The sequence below is a fragment of the Bubalus kerabau genome, chromosome 8 (genome assembly GCF_029407905.1).
Source record: "Bubalus kerabau isolate K-KA32 ecotype Philippines breed swamp buffalo chromosome 8, PCC_UOA_SB_1v2, whole genome shotgun sequence".
Lineage (NCBI taxonomy): Eukaryota > Metazoa > Chordata > Mammalia > Artiodactyla > Bovidae > Bubalus > Bubalus kerabau.
This window is the reverse complement of record NC_073631.1, coordinates 102,375,942-102,393,193: the sequence shown is the minus strand read 5'-3', so window position 1 is coordinate 102,393,193 and position 17,252 is coordinate 102,375,942. Positions and strand designations below refer to the sequence as shown.

At 43.2% G+C, this 17,252-nt stretch overlaps 2 protein-coding genes across 3 annotated transcripts in view; both read left to right on the top strand.

Moving 5' to 3' along the window:
• Positions 1–17,252, top strand: part of LOC129659535 (solute carrier family 23 member 1-like) — a 246,646-nt gene that overhangs the window by 80,295 nt on the left and 149,099 nt on the right. The gene's annotated exons all lie outside the window — the stretch shown is intronic.
• LOC129659537 (solute carrier family 23 member 2-like) overlaps positions 1–17,252 on the top strand; it is a 43,598-nt gene that overhangs the window by 4,467 nt on the left and 21,879 nt on the right. Inside the window, exons 2-3 of the mRNA XM_055590993.1 lie at positions 11,426–11,572; positions 16,044–16,201. Coding sequence (XP_055446968.1) covers positions 11,426–11,572; positions 16,044–16,201 — 305 coding nt within the window. The remainder of the gene's footprint in view (positions 1–11,425; positions 11,573–16,043; positions 16,202–17,252) is intronic.

The following is a 17,252-nucleotide window of genomic DNA, read 5'->3' as shown; positions in this document are numbered from 1 at the left end:
ACTGGTTGGATCTCTTTGCAGTCCAAGGGACTCTCAAGAGTCTTCCCCAACACCACAGTTCAAAAGCATCAATTCTTCGGTGCTCAGCTTCCTTTATAGTCCAACTCTCACATCCATACATGACTACTGGAAAAACCATAGCCTTGACTAGACGGACCTTTGTTGACAAAGTAATAGCTCTGCTTTTTAATATGCTGTCTAGGTTGGTCACAACTTTCCTTCCAAGGAGTAAGCGTCTTTTAATTTCATGGCTGCAGTCACCGTCTGCAGTGATTTTGGAGCCCAGAAAAATATAGTCAGCCATTGTTTCCACTGTTTCCCTATCTATTTCCCATGAAGTGATGGGATCAGATGCCACGATCTTAGTGTTCTGAATGTTGAACTTTAAGCCAACTTTTTCAGTCTCTTTCACTTGGATCAAGAGGCTCTTTAGTTCTTCTTTACTTTTTGCCATAAAGAATGAAGAGTCATTCATTGACCCTTAAATGACGGGGGTGGGGGGAAGGCCCCAAACTAACATCCCCCCTAATGTCCCCACCAAAACCTCCCCCCACCCCCCGCCGCTGCCCCTTCACCTTTCTGAGAATTCCAAGGGGTCTTGGAGAAGGTATGAGGTGAGTTTGCTAGAGCTGTATCTGCCCGAGTCGTGTGAGTTCATTCACAGGCGCACATAACAGGAAGCCACATACACTTTTGAGTATTTCTGCAACCTTCCCAGAGTCAGAAGGGGACACGGAGTCTGAGAGAGAGGAAGTGATGTGCTAATGGCTGCCAAGCAGGGGACTGACAGACCACCGCGGCCCCAGTTCAAACTGCGTGCTCTGCTGTTCTGTGTAGCCTACGCAGCGTCAATCAACCAGCCAGCCAATCAACAGCCATTCTTTCCCTTCTGCCCCTCCTCTTTTCTTCAGCCGGTTCTTCTGCGGTTGTGCTCAAGGCCTGCACCACGCGGTCACTAAAACCTCGCGATAAGTGCTCCGGAGTTCCCTTGGGCACCTCCAGGCTATCTTTGGCTTGGCCTTGACCTGCTTAGGCAAAACCACCCTTCTTTCACATCCAATCCAAGTACCAAAGCTGCATCAGGACAGCCTTCTTTTCAGGAATCCAAATAGGATCAGCATAATGTTTCCAAAGAGTTCTAACCAGTTATGGATTTATTTTAAAAAGTCGATGAGAGAATCTTTATGGTCATTAATTTATGCATGTGTTTATTTATTTATTTTTCACTCAACAGATTGTGCTGTGAGCACTAACTCTGTGCTAGCGATGGAGTAGAGAAGTTATGGGACTTAATGGGCTTTTGGATGAGGAAACCGCGTTATGGCTGTCAGGCATGCTGGGGCAGTAGTCCGGGAGTGGAGAGAAGTCAGGGAAGGCTTCCTGCAGCAGGTTTGGGAGGCATGGTTGCAGGCATTGCTGAATAGATGAGTAGAAGCAAAACTCTTACATTTAAGTTTCAGAAACTAAATAATAGATTCATGGGCAAACGCTGCACCGAGCCCCAGGAGCAGGGTGACTCTGCAGGGCTGTGCTGTGGCTGACTCAGTGCACCCACTCTCTGCAAGCCTGACCGCAGCCCTGAGCTCCTCCCACTGCCTGGTCCTTAGCGCTCTGGGAAATTTTCTCCATCGCCAGTGGTGGGGCCCCCGCTTACTCGGAGAGCTGAGATCCGATTTGTGGTCCATCCCATGGAGGAGGAGGACTGGCTTCCTCTGTCTCCACGTGGAGATGGCACATCTATCCCACCCACTCTCCATGTCAGCTAGAATTGTCCTTAGTTGCAGCTTCCCTGGTGGGATCTGAACAACACCCTTAAAATGGCAGGTCTTAACTGGGGGTGATTTTTACCCTGCTGGTGACATTTGGCAATGTCTGGAGTCATTTTGGGTCATCACAACTGAAGGTGAGGGCAGGAGCTTGCCAGTGGCATCTAGTGGGTCCAGGCCAAAGATGCTACTAAATATCCTAGGGTGCATGATACACCCCAACACCTGCCATGAACACACACAACACAAGGAAGAATTATCCTGTCCAAAATGGCAATGGTGCTGAGGTTGAGAAACCCTGTCTTAGAATATGATGTTCCAGTGCTGTCCTGGAAGTGGTAGGGGACAAACACCCAGTTCTTGATCTGGTGGCTTTCTTGTCTCTCTCCACTTCAAAGCAACTGGTGACCCCTTGCCCCCCACTCATCTGCTTCTCCTACTTCTCCAGAGCAGGGCCACTGATCCTTAGGGAGAACAGCCATGGTGTCTGTGCCCACAATTTTGCTCCCATTTCTTTTAAAATCAGAAGGAAAAAAACAATAATTTTTAGACAAAAGAGAGATTTTTTAGTACATAATAATGTATCTTTATATCAATAAAGTCACAAAAAATAGCAGATTTCTTGTATAGGAGAAGCTCATAGCATTGAAGTGATTAGCATTCCCAGGAATCATAGTGCAGTTTCAGTTCAGAAGTTGTTCTTTGAGGCTGTGGTGAGTAAAGGGTGCTTGACTATGGAGGTTGGTGTTGGTATGGGTACGTTTAACATCCTTTCCAGAACTTTCTCTGTGAGAAGCCCACACTATCTTCAGGGCACCCTGGCTGTGCCACTGTGCAGAACCTGCTATTCCTCTGTGGTCTGACCAGGGCCCAGGGCCCAAGACCCTGCTGGGGCTTGTCACCTAATTGCCTGATCTTCATGCTGGTGGCCTTGCCCCATTCTGGCCACACCGAAGACATTGTTTTCCTATTCCTCTCACCTACAGCTGCTCTAATGTCACTCCACCTACAGATGCTCTAATGTCACTGAAGTGTGAGTTAAAAGCCTTTGAAACATAGGACCAGAAGCTTATCATAATTATAGTAGCTAATACTTATTGGGGAGGTGCACCATGCAGGCAGGACACTGGACTATGTGCTTCATGCTCTGTTTTTCCCCAGGTTTATTAGATGTAATTGACATATAACATTGTGTAAGCTTAAACTGTCCAGACATTGACCTGATACAATAATATCTGCAAAATGATTACCACCATAGCAGTGATTAATAGATTCCTAGGTATCGCTAGTGATCAACAACTGCCTGCCAAGGCAGGAGACTCAACAGATTTGGGTTGATCCCTGGGCAGGGTAGGTCCCCTGGAGGAGGGCATGGCTACACACTCTAGTATTCTTGCCTGGAGAATCCCATGGACAGAGAAGCCTGGCAGGCTATGGCCCGTGGGGTCTCAAAGAGTCAGACATGACTGAAGTGATTTAGTGACTAGGCAGCAGTTCTTAGTAGTTAACCCCTCCATCACGGCATGCAGTCACCGCTTCTTTTTTGTGCTGAGAACATTTAGGATTTACTATCTTTAGTTCAGTTCAGTTTCTCAGGAGTGTTCGACTCTTTCCGACCCCATGAATCGCAGCACACCAGGCCTCCCTGTCCATCACCAACTCCTCGAGTTCACTCAGACTCCTGTCCATCAAGTCAGTGATGCCATCCAGCCATCTCATCCTCTGTCGTCCCCTTCTTGTCCCGCCCCCAATCCCTCCCAGCATCAGAGTATTTTCCAATGAGTCAACTCTTCCCATGAGGTGGCCAAAGTACTGGAGTTTCAGCTTTAGCATCATTCCTTCCAAAGAAATCCCAGGACTGTCTCCTTCAGAATGGACTGGTTGGATCTCTTTGTAGTCCAATGGACTCTCAAGAGTCTTCTCCAACACCACAGTTCAAGAGCATCAATTCTTCGGCGTTCAGCTTTCTTCACAGTCCAACTCTCACATCCATACATGACCACTGGAAAAACCATAGCCTTGACTACACAGACCTTGGTTGGGAAAGTAATGTCTCTGCTTTTGAATATGCTATCTAGGTTGGTCATAACTTTCTTTCCAAGGAGTAAGCGTCTTTTAATTTCATGGTTGCAGTCACCATCTGCAGTGATTTTGGAGCCCAAAAAAATAAAGTCTGACACTGTTTCCACTGTTTCCCCATCTACTTCCCATGAAGTGATGGGACCGGATGCCATGATCTTTGTTTTCTGAATGTTGAGCTTTAAGCCAACTTTTTCACTCTTCACTTTCACTTTCATCAAGAGGCATTTTAGTTCCTCTTCACTTTCTGCCATAAGGGCGGTGTCATCTGCATATCTGAGGTTCTTGATATTTCTCCAGGCAATCTTGATTCCAGCTTGTGTTTTTTCCAGTCCAGTGTTTCTCATGATGTACTCTGCATATAAGTTAAATAAGCAGGGTGACAATATACATGATGAACTCCTTTTCCTATTTGGAACCACTCTGTTGTTCCATGTCCAATTCTAACTGTTGCTTCCTGACCTGCATACAGATTTCTCAAGAGGCAGATCAGGTGGTCTGGTATTCCCATCTCTTGAAGAATTTTCCACAGTTTATTGTGATCCACACAGTCAAAGGCTTTGGCATAGTCAATAAAGCAGAAATAGATGTTTTTCTGGAACTCATTTGCTTTCTCGATGATCCAGCAGATGTTGGCAATTTGATCTCTGGTTCCTCTGCCTTTTCTAAAACCAGCTTGAACATCAGGAAGTTCACGGTTCACGTATTGCTGAAGCCTGTCTTGGAGAATTTTGAGCATTACTTAGTAGCGTGTGAGATGAGTGCAATTGTGTGGTAGTTTGAGCATTCTTTGGCATTGCCTTTCTTTGGGATTGGAATGAAAACTGACCTTTTCCAGTCCTGTGGCCACTGCTGAGTTTTCCAAATTTGCTGGCCTATTGAGTGCAGCACTTTCACAGCATCATCTTTTAGGACTCGAAATAGCTCAACTGGAATTCCATCACCTCCACTAGCTTTGTTAGCAACTTTCAAATATATAATACAGTATTATTAATTATAATCACCACACTGTACATTAGTTTCCCAGAACCTATTCATGTTATACTATTTGTTTATATCCTTTGAACAACATCTCCGCATTTCTTCATGTTCCAATTTAATTTTTTCATCTATGAAGTAGGTGTTATTAACATTTTTGTTACATAGATCAGAAAAATAAGACTTATAAATGTTAATAATTTGTCCAAATTTGGTAAACTATATAGCTGATAAATTGGAGGAGAGGGTTTATGATTTAAAGTTAATTTGGAGTAACCTGATAGGAATGTAACTTGGCTATTGACCCTAGAGCATTCTATATGCTCTACACTTATTTACATTTGTGTTATGTCCATTCATTCCTCCATTTACTCAGTCTGCATGAGCATTGGGTTGTTCTAGAAGCTGGGACAACAAAGGAGAGTAAGGGACAGCGAATATGTTCTAGGAACTCAATTCCACAATTCCAGTAGAAGAGATGGATAAGGAAATAGTCCATTATAATAAACACACTATGATAAGGGCTTTGGCACAGGGCTGGCCTCTGGGAGCATAAACAAGGGCAGCTACACCATCTGGGTCAGAATCCCCATTTCCTTGCACATTTTCTGGAGAAACCCACTTTTTTTTTTTTGGCTACACCGTGTGGGATCTTAGTTCCCAGACAAAGGATTGAACCCATGCCCTTGGCAGTGAAAGCATGAAGTCCTAACCACTAAATGAGTCATCAAGGAATTCCTCTGCTTATTTTCTGACCATGGAGTTGATCCCCATTCATTCTTCCACAAACTTTATTTTCTGTTAGGGCTTGCTGCAGATGTATAATATAGAAAGTCACTGGTCTTTTGAGTCTGAATCTAGAAACCACAAGCTGGCCAGAATATACCACAATACCATTGTTCTTGCCTCTAGAAAGCTGTCCATCTGTCTGGTTGTAATAAGAAAGTGAAACTAAGCAGGAGCCTCTGGAGATCCTGGGCATAGAAGCCTTTCCATGTCTCTTGTTCCTTGTTTGTGGGGAACAGACTCCAGCCTCCAGCCTCCATGACCTTCCCTGAGTCCCAAAGGTTAGATTCACACAGTTGCTAACCAGGGAAAGGAGGGGATTCAGAGACAACAGAGAACAGCCTGAACAATAGTGCAGGCTTTGGGCAGGGTCCTGGTTCCACCTCAAGAGATAAAACAGTATCTTTATTTTCTTGGGCGCCAAAATCACTGTGGATGGTGACTGCAGCCATGAAATCAAAAGACATTTGCTCTTTGGAAGGAAAGCTATGACAAGCCTAGGCAGCATGTTAAAAAGCAGAGATATCACTTTGCCATCAAAGGTCCATGTAGTCAAAGCTATGGTTTTTCCAGTAGTCATGTACGGATGTGAGAGTTAGACCACAAAGAAGGCTGAGTGCCAAAGAATTGATGCTTTCAAGTTGTGGTGCTGGAGAAGACTCTTGAGAGTCCCTTGGACTGCAAGGAGATCAAACCAGTCAGTCCTAAAAGAAATCAATCCTGAAGGTTAATTGGAAGGACTGATGCTGAAGCTCCAATACTCTGGCCACTTGATGCAAGGAGCACACTCATTGGAAAGGACCCTGATGGTGGGAAAGATTGACGGCAAAAGGAAAAGAGAATGACAGAGGATGAGAGGGTTAGATAGCATCACTGACTCAATGGATATGGATTTGAGCAAACTCTGGGAGAGAGTGAAGGACAAGGAAGCCTGGCGCACTGCAGTGCATGGGGTCACAAAGAGTGGGACATGACTTAGTGACTGAACAACAATAACAAAAGGACAAAACCCCCCAATAAATGAAACCATTCTTTTTATTTGTTTATTTGGTTTTTTAATTGAAGGAAAATTGCTTTAAAGAATTTTGTTGTTTTCTGTCAAACCTCAATAGGAATCAGCCATAGCTATATATATATCTGCTCCCTCTTGACCCTCCCTCCCATCTTCCTCCCTATCCCACCCCTCTAGGTTGATACAGAGCCCCTATTTGAGTTTCCTGAGACATACAGCAAATTCCCATTGGCTATCTATTTTACTTCATAGAAACACAGTAAGTTTCTATGTTAGTCTTTCCATACATCTCACCCTGTCCTCCCCTATTCCCATGTCCATAAGTCTATTCTCTCTGTCTGCTTCTACATTGCTGCCCTGCAAATTCTTCAGTACTATTTTTCTAGATTCTGTATATATGCGTTAGTATATGATATTTATCTTTCTCTTTCTGACTGACTTCACTCTGTATAATAGGCTCTAGGTTCATCCACCTCATTAGAACTGACTCAAATGCATTCCTTTTTATGGCTAAGTAATATTCTATTGTGAATATGTACCACAACTTCTTGATCCAGTCATCCGTCGATGGACATCTAAGTTGCTTCCATGTTTGAGCTATTGTAAATAGTGCTGCGATGAACAATGGGATACATGTGTCTTTTTCAGTTTTGGTTTCCACAGGGTATATGCCTAGGAGTGGGATTGCTGGGTCCTATGGTGGGTTTATTCCTAGTTTTTTAAGGAGGAAGATGTCACCATTCTTCACTCCAGATTAAAGGAACCTCAAACTCATCAGATCATGTGTGTTAGTCACTCAGTCATATCTGACTCTTTGCAACCCTATCACCTGCAGACCACCAGGCTCCTGGTGTCCATGGAATTCTCCAGGCAAGATTACTGTAATGGGTAGCCATTCTCTTCTCCAGGGGATCTTCCCAACCCAGGGATCAAACCTGGGTCTCCTGAATTGTAGGTGGATTCTTTACTATCTGAGCTACCAGGGAAGCCCAAGAACAAGGTTCTCATCAGATTACCTGCTGCTGCTGCTAAGCTACTTCAGTCATGTCCGTCTCTGTGCGACCCCATAGACAGCAGCCCACCAGGCTCCCCCATCCCTGGGATTCTCCAGGCAACAACACTGGAGTGGGTTGTCATTTCCTTCTCCAATGCATGAAAGTGAAAAGTGAAAGTGAAGTCTCTCATTCGTGTCAGACTCTTTGCGACCCCATCAACTGCAGCCTACCAGGCTCCTCTGTCCATGGGATTTTCCAGGCAAGAGCACTGGAGTAGGTGCCATCGCCTTCTCCACAGATTACCTGAGACCAGATTAAAGCAGTGCCCTGTACACAGCCTTCTCTTGTGTTGTTCAAAGAGGGTGCTTGCTGTGACCAGTGCATTTTCTTGGCAAAACTATATTAGCCTTTTCCCTGCTTCATTCTATACTCCAAGGCCAAATTTGCCTGTTACTCTAGGTATTCCTTTACTTTCTACCTTTGCATTCCAGTCCCCTATAATGAAAAGGACATCTTTTTTGGGTGTTAGATCTAGAAGGTCTTGTAGGTCTTCATAGAACTGTTCAAATTCAGCTTCTTCAGCATTATTGGTGGGGCACAGACTTGGATTACTGTGATATTGAATGGTTTGCCTTGGAAATGAACTGAGATCATTCTGTAGTTTTTGAGATTGCATCCAAGTAGTGCATTTCAGACTCTTTTGTTGACTATGATGGCTACTGCATTTCTTCTAAATGACTCTTGCCCATGGTAGTAGATATAATGGTCATCTGAGTTAAATTTACCCATTCCAGTCCATTTTAGTTTGCTATCCCTAAAATTTTGATACTCACTCTTACCATCTCCTGTTTGACCACTTCCAATTTGCCTTGATTCATGGACCTGACATTCCAGGTTCCTATGCAATACTGCTCTTACACATCCACAACTGGGTGTTGTTTTTACTTTGGCTCCGTCTCTTCATTCTTTCTGGAGTTAGTTTTCCACTGATCTCCAGTAGTATATTGGGCACCTATGGACCTGGAGGGTTCATCTATCAGTGTCCTACCTTTTTGCCTTTTCATACTGTTCATGGGGTTCTCAAGGCAAGAATACTGAAGTAGTTTGCCATTCCTTTCTCCAGTGGACCATGTTTGTCAGAACTTTTCACCATGACCTGTCTGTCTTGTGTAGCCCTACATGGCATGGCTTATAGTTTCATTGACTTAGACAAGGCTGTGGTCTGTGTGGTCATATTGGTTAGTTTTCTGTGTCATAGCAAACACCTTCTTCCAACAACACAGAGAAGACTCTACACATGGACATCACCAGATGGTCAACACTGAAATCAGATTGATTATATTCTTTGCAGCCAAAGAAGGAGAAACTCTATACAGTCAGCAAAAACAAGACCAGGAGCTGACTGTGGCTCAGATCATGAACTCCTTATTGCCAAATTCAGACTTAAATTGAAGAAAGTAGGGAAAACCACTAGACCGTTCAGGTATGACCTAAATCATATCCCTTACAGTGGAAATGAGAAATAGATTCAAGAGGTTATATCTGATAGACAGAGTACCTGAAGAACTACAGACACAGGTTTGTGACACTGTACAGGAGACAGGAATCAAGACCATCCCCAAGAAAAAGAAATGCAAAAAGGCAAAATGGTTGTCTGAGGAGGCCTTACAAATAGCTGTGAAAAGAGAAATGAAAGGCAAAGGAAAAAAGGAAAGATATACCCATTTGAATGCAGAGTCCCAAAGAATAGCAGGGAGAGACAAGAAAGGCTTCCTCAGTGATCAGTGCAAAGAAATAGAGGAAAGCAATAGAATGGGAAAAACTAGAGATCTTTTCAAGAAAATTAGAGATACAAAGGGGCAATTTCATGCAAAGATGGGCACAATAAATGAAAGAAATGGTATGGACCTAACAGAAGCAGAAGATATTAAGAAGAGGTGGCAAGAATACACAGAAGAACTATACAAAAAAGATCTTCATGACCCAAATAATCATGATGGTATGATCACTCACCTAGAGCCAGACATCCTGGAATGTGAAGTCAAGTGGGCCTTAGGAAGCATCACTACAAATAAAGCTAATGGAGGTGATAGAATTCCGATTGAGCTACTTCAAGTCCTAAAAGATGATGCTGTGAGAGTGCCGCTGTCATTATGCCAGCAAATTTGGAAAACTCAGCAGTGGCCACAGCACTGGAAAAGGTCAGTTTTCATTCCAATCCCAAAGAAAGGCAATGCCAAAGAATGCTCAAGCTACTGCACAATTGCACTCATCTCACATGCTAGTAAAGTAATGCTCAAAATTCTCCAAGCCAGGCTTCAGCACTATGTGAACCATGAACTTCCTGATGTTCAAGCTGGTTTTAGAAAAGGCAGAGGAACCAGAGATCAAATTGCCAACATCCACTGGATCATGGAAAAAGCAAGAGAGTTCCAGAGAAACATCTATTTCTGCTTTATTGACTATGCCAAAGCCTTTGACTGTGTGGATCACAATAAACTGTGGAAAATCCTGAAACAGATTGGAATACCAGACCACCTGATCTGCCTCTTGAGAAATTTGTATGCAGGTCAGGAAGCAACAGTTAGAACTGGACATGGAACAACAGACTGGTTCCAAATAGAAAAAGGAGTTCGTCAAGGCTGTATATTGTCACCCTGCTTATTTAACTTCTATGCAGGGTACATCATGAGAAACGCTGGGCTGCATGAAGCACAAGCTGGAATCAAGATTGCCGGGAGAAATATCAAGAACCTCAGATACGCAGATGACACCACCCTTATGGCAGAAAGCGAAGAAGAACTAAAGACCCTCCTGATGAAAGTGAAAGAGGAGAGTAAAAAAGTTGGCTTAAAACTCAATATTCGGAAAACTAAGATCATGGCATCTGGTCCCATCACTTCATGGCAAATAGAGGGAAAAACAATGGAAACAGTGGCTGACTTTATTTTGGGGGGCTCCAAAGTCACTGTAAATGGTGTCTGCAGCCATGAAATTAAAAGACCCTTGCTCCTTGGAAGAAAGGCTATGATCATCCTAGACAGCATATTCAAAAGCAGAGACATTACTTTGCCAACAAAGGTCCATCTAGTTAAAGCTATGTTTTTTCCAGTGGTCATGTATGGATGTGAGAGTTGGACTATAAAGAAAGCTGAGTGCCAAAGAATTGATGCTTTTGAACTGTGGTGTTGGAGAAGACTCTTGAGAGTCTCTTGGGCTGCAAGGAGATCCAGGCAGTCCATCCTAAAGGAAATCAGTCCTGAGTATTCATTGGAAGGACTGAGCTGAAGCTGAAACGCCAATACTTTGGCCACCTAATGGGAAGAACTGAGTCATTTGAAAAGACCCTGATGCTGGGAAAGATTGAAGGTGGGAGGCGAAAGGGATGGCAGAGGATGAGATGGTTGGATGGCATCACTGACTCAATGGACATGAGTTTGATTAAACTCCAGGAGTTGGTGATGGACAGGGAGGCCTGGCATGCTGCAGTCCAGGGGGTCACAGAGTCGGACACGATTGAGTGACTGAACTGAACTGTACACTGCCTAATCTTATTAGCAGCCCCATGCTTGAACTGTTTCTATGAAACTTCTCACCAAATCCCTCTGGGTGGATACACACGGTTTTCGAGGGCAGGAGTCACTGTGTTCCCCTTTGCCTGGCAAAGCAATAAGCTATTCTTTTCTACTTCATCCAAAACTCTGTCTCCAAGATTTGATTTGACACTGTATATAGAAGCCAAGCTTTTGGCATCAAAATGCACTTGATTCCTCTTGAGATGCTCAAACGTGTTTTTGTCCTTTTCCCAGCAGAGGGGTGATGGTGTGCTCAGCTCCCATGAAGGTGACCAAGGCAGCAAGAAGGATGGCCAGCTCAAGAGTCCCAGCAGCAGCCACCTGGCTTATGGTATCCTGGATATCCCACCATGGTATCTCTGCATCTTCTTGGGGATCCAGGTAATGCCACACAGAAGCATTGGGTACAAGGAGGCTCTGTCTCAAAAGGCACATCGAACACACATGGGTCAAATTAGTCAAGATCTAACTTCAGTTGCTCATGTTCTTGGCTTCCATGCCTTTGACCTTTAGGGGACTCAAGGCTCTCTTTTCTCTTTTTTTTCTCTCTCTTCTCCCAAGGAGTTTGGGGATGGGGTCAGGGAGTTAGGGGAAGATTGTTCCCTGTGCTAAGCTACTAGGGAACATCAAGGACACCAACTGGGCCATTGTGAGTTTTTTTTGTTTGTTTGTTTCAAGTTATCAATTATAATTTGTTTGGAAACAACTGATATTGTTGATAACCAGTGCTTGAGGAATATTGGAAAACACACATTGTCAAACACTTGTTGGAATGTTATCTGGTGCAACTTTTCTATTAACTGGTAAAACACATGTTATTTAACCCAGGCCCTAATGCTTAAGAATTTCTCTGTAGAGAATTACCCAGTGGTCCAGTGGTTAGGAGTCCATCATTTCACTGCCAAGGCACGGGTTCAATCCCTGGTGGGAGAACTAAGTTCCCACAAATCTTGTGGCATGGCCAAATTAAAAAAAAACTTTTTTAAGAATTTCTCTCCAGATATGCTGGCAAGACTTGTTAAGATAAGTACAAAGATGTTCCATTAATTAATCATAAAATCACAACAACAAACAAAACCCAGAAACATCCCCAAAATATCCATCTTAGAGAATTGTAGCATATTCTAACAAATAATTTTTTAGTGTAGCTGTAGAAAGAGAAAGATATATTTACCTTGCAGTTAAAAAATAATCACCAACATAGATTAAGTGAAAAAAGTCAAGTAAATAACTATGTATAGTGTGATCTTTTTTTACCTTAAAGACTAACAAACAAAAAGAGAGGGAGAACAGCAGAAATAAGTATATGTAGTAATTTTTGCATGTCTTGAAGGAATCATAAGAAACTAATAGAGGTATTTAACCTTGGCTTTTGAACTGTGGTGTTGGAGAAGACTCCTGAGAGTCCCTTGGGCTGCAAGGAGATCCAACCAGTCCATTCTAAAGGAGATCAGTCCTGAGTGTTCTTTGGAAGGAATGATGCTAAAGCTGAAACTCCAGTACTTTGGCCACCTCATGCAAAAAGTTGACTCATAGAAAAAGGCTCTGATGCTGGGAGGGATTGGGGGCAGGAGGAGAAGGGGACGACAGAGGATGAGATGGCTGGATGGCATCACCGACTCGATGGACGTGAGTTTGAGTGAGGAATTGGTGATGGACAGGGAGGCCTGGCGTGCTACAATTCATGGGGTCGCAAGAGTCCGACACGACTGAGCGACTGAACTGAACTGAAGAACTAGAAAAAGAAAGATCAGATCAGATCAGTCACTCAGTCGTGTCCGACTCTTTGCGACCCCATGAATCGCAGCACGCCAGGCCTCCCTGTCCAAGACCAACTCCAAGGGTTCACTGAGACTCACGTCCATCGAGTCAGTGATGCCATCCAGCCATCTCATCCTCTGTAGTCCCCTTCTCCTCTTGCCCCCAATCCCTCCTAGCATCAGAGTCTTTTCCAATGAGTCAACTCTTTGCACGAGGTGGCCAAAGTACTGGAGTTTTAGCTTTAGCATCATTCCTTCCAAAGAAATCCCAGGGGTTGATCTCCTTCAGAATGGACTGGTTGGATCTCCTTGCAGTCCAAGGGACTCTCAAGAGTCTTCTCTAACACCACAGTTCAAAAGCATCAATTCTTCAGCGCTCAGCCTTCTTCACAGTCCAACTCTCACATCCATACATGACCACTGGAAAAACCATAGCCTTGACTAGACGAACCTTTGTTGGCAAAGTAATGTCTCTGCTTTTGAATATGCTATCTAGGTTGGTCATAACTTTCCTTCCAAGGAGTAAGCATCTTTTAATTTCATGGCTGCAATCACCATCTGTAGAGATTTTGGAGCCCAGAAAAATAAAATCTGACACTGTTTCCACTGTTCCCCCATCTCTTTCCCATGAAGTGGTGGGACCGGATGCCATGATCTTCGTTTTCTGAATGTTGAGCTTTAAGCCAACTTTTTCACTGTCCACTTTCACTTTCATCAAGAGGCTTTTTAGTTTCTCTTCACTTTTTGCCATAAGGGTGGTGTCATCTGCATATCTAAGGTTATTGATATTTCTCCCGGCAATCTTGATTCCAGCTTGTGTTTCTTCCAGTCCAGCGTTTCTCATGATGTACTCTGCATATACGTTAAATAAACAGGGTGACAATATACAGCCTTGACGAACTCCTTTTCCTATTTGGAACCAGTCTGTTGTTCCATGTCCAGTTCTAACTGTTGCTTCCTGACCTGCATACAAATTTCTCAAGAGGCAGATCAGGTGGTCTGGTATTCCCATCTCTTTCAGAATTTTCCACAGTTTATTGTGATCCACACAGTCAAAGGCTTTGGCATAGTCAATAAAGCAGAAATAGATGTTATTCTGGAACTCTCTTGCTTTTTCCATGATCCAGAAAAAGGAAAGTAGCTTTCAATTTTCACTATTTGTTTTGTAACTTTTTGTAGCTTGAATCTTTACTGTCATAGATGGATTCATTTTCATTTTAATCCCAAAATGTTCAATGTGGAATATCAGGGATATACTTTTTTGTTTGCTTCCTGGTGCTTTTCCACAAAAGAAGAGAAGCAAATGGATTACTATTTTTAAAAATATTATTGTGAGCCAATAAAATGGGTAATGTAGATACTTCATTATGAAAGGGTGTTGAATTTTCTCAAATGTTTTTTTCTGCATCCATTTGGGTGATAGGTTTTTGATTTTTCATTTTTAATATGGTGCATCATATTTTCTGATTTGTATATATTTAACATTCCAGGGACAAAAATCCTACTTAATCATGGCATATGGCCCTTTTAATGTACTGTAGAATGCAGTTTGCTAGGATTTCATTGAGCAGTTTTGCATCTATATCCATGAGGGAAATTGACCTGTAATTTTCTTTCCTTGTAGGATCTTTATCTTTCTGTGGTATCAGGGTTATGTGAGAGTTGCTCAGTTGTGTCGGACTCCTTGTGACCCCATGGACTGTAACCTTCTAGGCTCCTCTGCCCATGGAATTTTCCATGCAAGAATACTGAAGTTGCTTGCCATTTCCTTCTCCAGGGGATCCTCCCAACCCAAGGATCAAACCTGGGTCTCCTGCATTGCGGGCAGATTCCTTACTGTCTGAGCCACAACCCCATCAGGGTTATGCTGGATTGTAAAATGAATTTGGGAGTGGTCCCTCCTCTTCAATTTTTGGAGGAGTTTGGGAAGGCTTGGTGTTAATTCTTCTTTAGATATTTGATAGAATTTGCCAGTGAAACCATCTGGTCTTTGGCTTTTCTTTGTTGGGAAATTTTGATTACGGTTTTAGTCTCCTCACTAGTCAATTGTCTGTTCATATTTTCTATTTCTTCATGATTCAGTCTTGGTAAATTGTGTCTTTCTAGTAATCTACCCATTTCTTCTAGGTTATCCAATTTATTGGTGTGTGATGTTACTACTGTTTTATGGTACTTTGCATTTCTATCATATCATGTCTCATTTTATTTGAGTCCTCTCTCCTTTTTTCTGAGTTTAGCTACGGGGTTGTTTATCTTTAAAAAGCTCTCGTTTTGTTGATTTTTCCTACTGTTTTTCATTTCATTTATTCCTGTTCTGATCTGTATTTTTTCCCTCTCTTCTAACTTGAGACTCAGTTTGTTCTTCCTTTTCTAGTTCTTTGAGAAATAAACGTAAGTTGTTTATTTAAGACCTTTTTTCTTTCTTAATGCAGGCATAGATTGTTATAAACTGTCCTCTTAGAACTGCTTTTGCTGCATCCCACTAGTTTTGGTAAGTTGTATTTCCATTTTCATTTGTCTTAAGTTATTTTTTATTTCCCTTTTGATTTCTTCTTTGACCCATTGGTTGTTCAGGAGTGTGTTTCTTAATTTCCACCAGCTTGTGTCCAGTTTCCTTCCTCTTTTTGATTTCCAGTTTCAGACCATTGCGGACAGAAAAGATTGTTGGTTTGATTTCAGTCTTCTTAAATTTGCTGATGCTGTTTTGTGACCTAATGTATAATCAGTCTTGAAGAATGTGCTCAGGCCTGGTCAATGGTCTTGCCCTCACCTTGTGCCTTATTTTAATAATGAGCCTCTTGTCTTATTCTTATTAAGGCCACCTCCTTGGTTCCTGTTATGTCCTCCCACACTGCGTCCCTACCTTGGTTTCTTACCTAGAACAGCAGTTCTAAGCCCTGGGGTCCTGCCTTTGAACCCCAGACCTTCTGGTTGTGTCCCTGCTTCTTGCTGCCAGGCCTTCCTAGTTCCTTCCACTTGCCTGGATCTCCTCCGAGACCAAAGGTTGACCCTCCAGTAGAAGGAATAGGATTAGGTGGAGTAGGCAGCCACAGCATCTCTAAGTTTGTCTCCTCTCTCTGCTCTGCCTACAGCACTTCCTCACGGCCCTAGGGGGGCTTGTGGCAGTGCCGCTCATCTTGGCTAAGGACCTGTGTTTGCAGCATGATCCCCTGACCCAGAGCTACCTCATCAGCACCATTTTCTTCGTCTCTGGCATCTGCACTCTCCTGCAAGTACTTTTAGGAATCAGGTAGGTAAAACTCCTCTCCGTGGATTCTGACTTTTATCTCCCAGGGTGGCAATAAGGTTTGCTTGGCTTGTAGCCTGAAATGAGTTAGAAAGCTGGTGTGACATGATAGAGGGAGCACAGGATCAGAAGTAAGCACATAAGTTCAAGTCCCAGCGCCAACATTTACTATCTACATTAGCCAGAGTTCTTCGTTAAAGTAATACAAATAGCTACAGATGGCCATGCTTGAAACCTTTTACCTTTGCAAATTCTACAAGGCTTGTGCTAGTGAACACGCTGTGGGGACTCCTCCCTGGACTTCAGAGGGAGCAGTGCAAGTGAGGGAATCTCCCTGTAAGTCTGCTTGTGACCTAATCTATACCAAGTCTGTGCCCAGTTTTGAAGATGCAGAGGAAAATGGAAAACTTTCCCTATGATGTGCTTCTGCCCAACCTGTCTTATGAGAAAATAACTTGAGAGGAAAAATTACTATTTATTCTTTTTTTCCTTCCAGTTTCATTGAGATGTAATTGACAGACAACACTGTGTAAGTGTACAGCATAATGAATTGACTTACATACATCAAGAAATGATTAGCACAGTAGATTTAATGAACGTCCATCATCTCACATAGACAAAAAGTAAAGAAACAGAAAAAAAATTTCTTTCTGATGAGAACTTTTATCCTTTATCAATTATCTGAATCAAACCCCAGGTGAAGGCTGTTACAAGGTAGCTGATTATTTCCGAGATAGGCTGCCTGTAGAGAGTATCTAGAGGAGAAGGCAATGGCACCCCACTCCAGTACTTTTTCCTGGAAAATCCCATAGACGGAGGAGCCTGGTAGGCTGCAGTCCATGGGGTCGCTAGAGTCGGACACGACTGAGCGACTTCACTTTCATTTTTCACTCTTATGCATTGGAGAAGGAAATGGTGACCCACTCCAGTGTTCTTGCCTGGAGAATCCCAGAGACGGGAAGCCTGGTGGGCTACCGTCTATGGGGTCCCACAGAGTCGGACACAACTGAAGCGACTTAGCAGCAGCAGCAGCAGCAGCAGCAGCAGCAGCAGA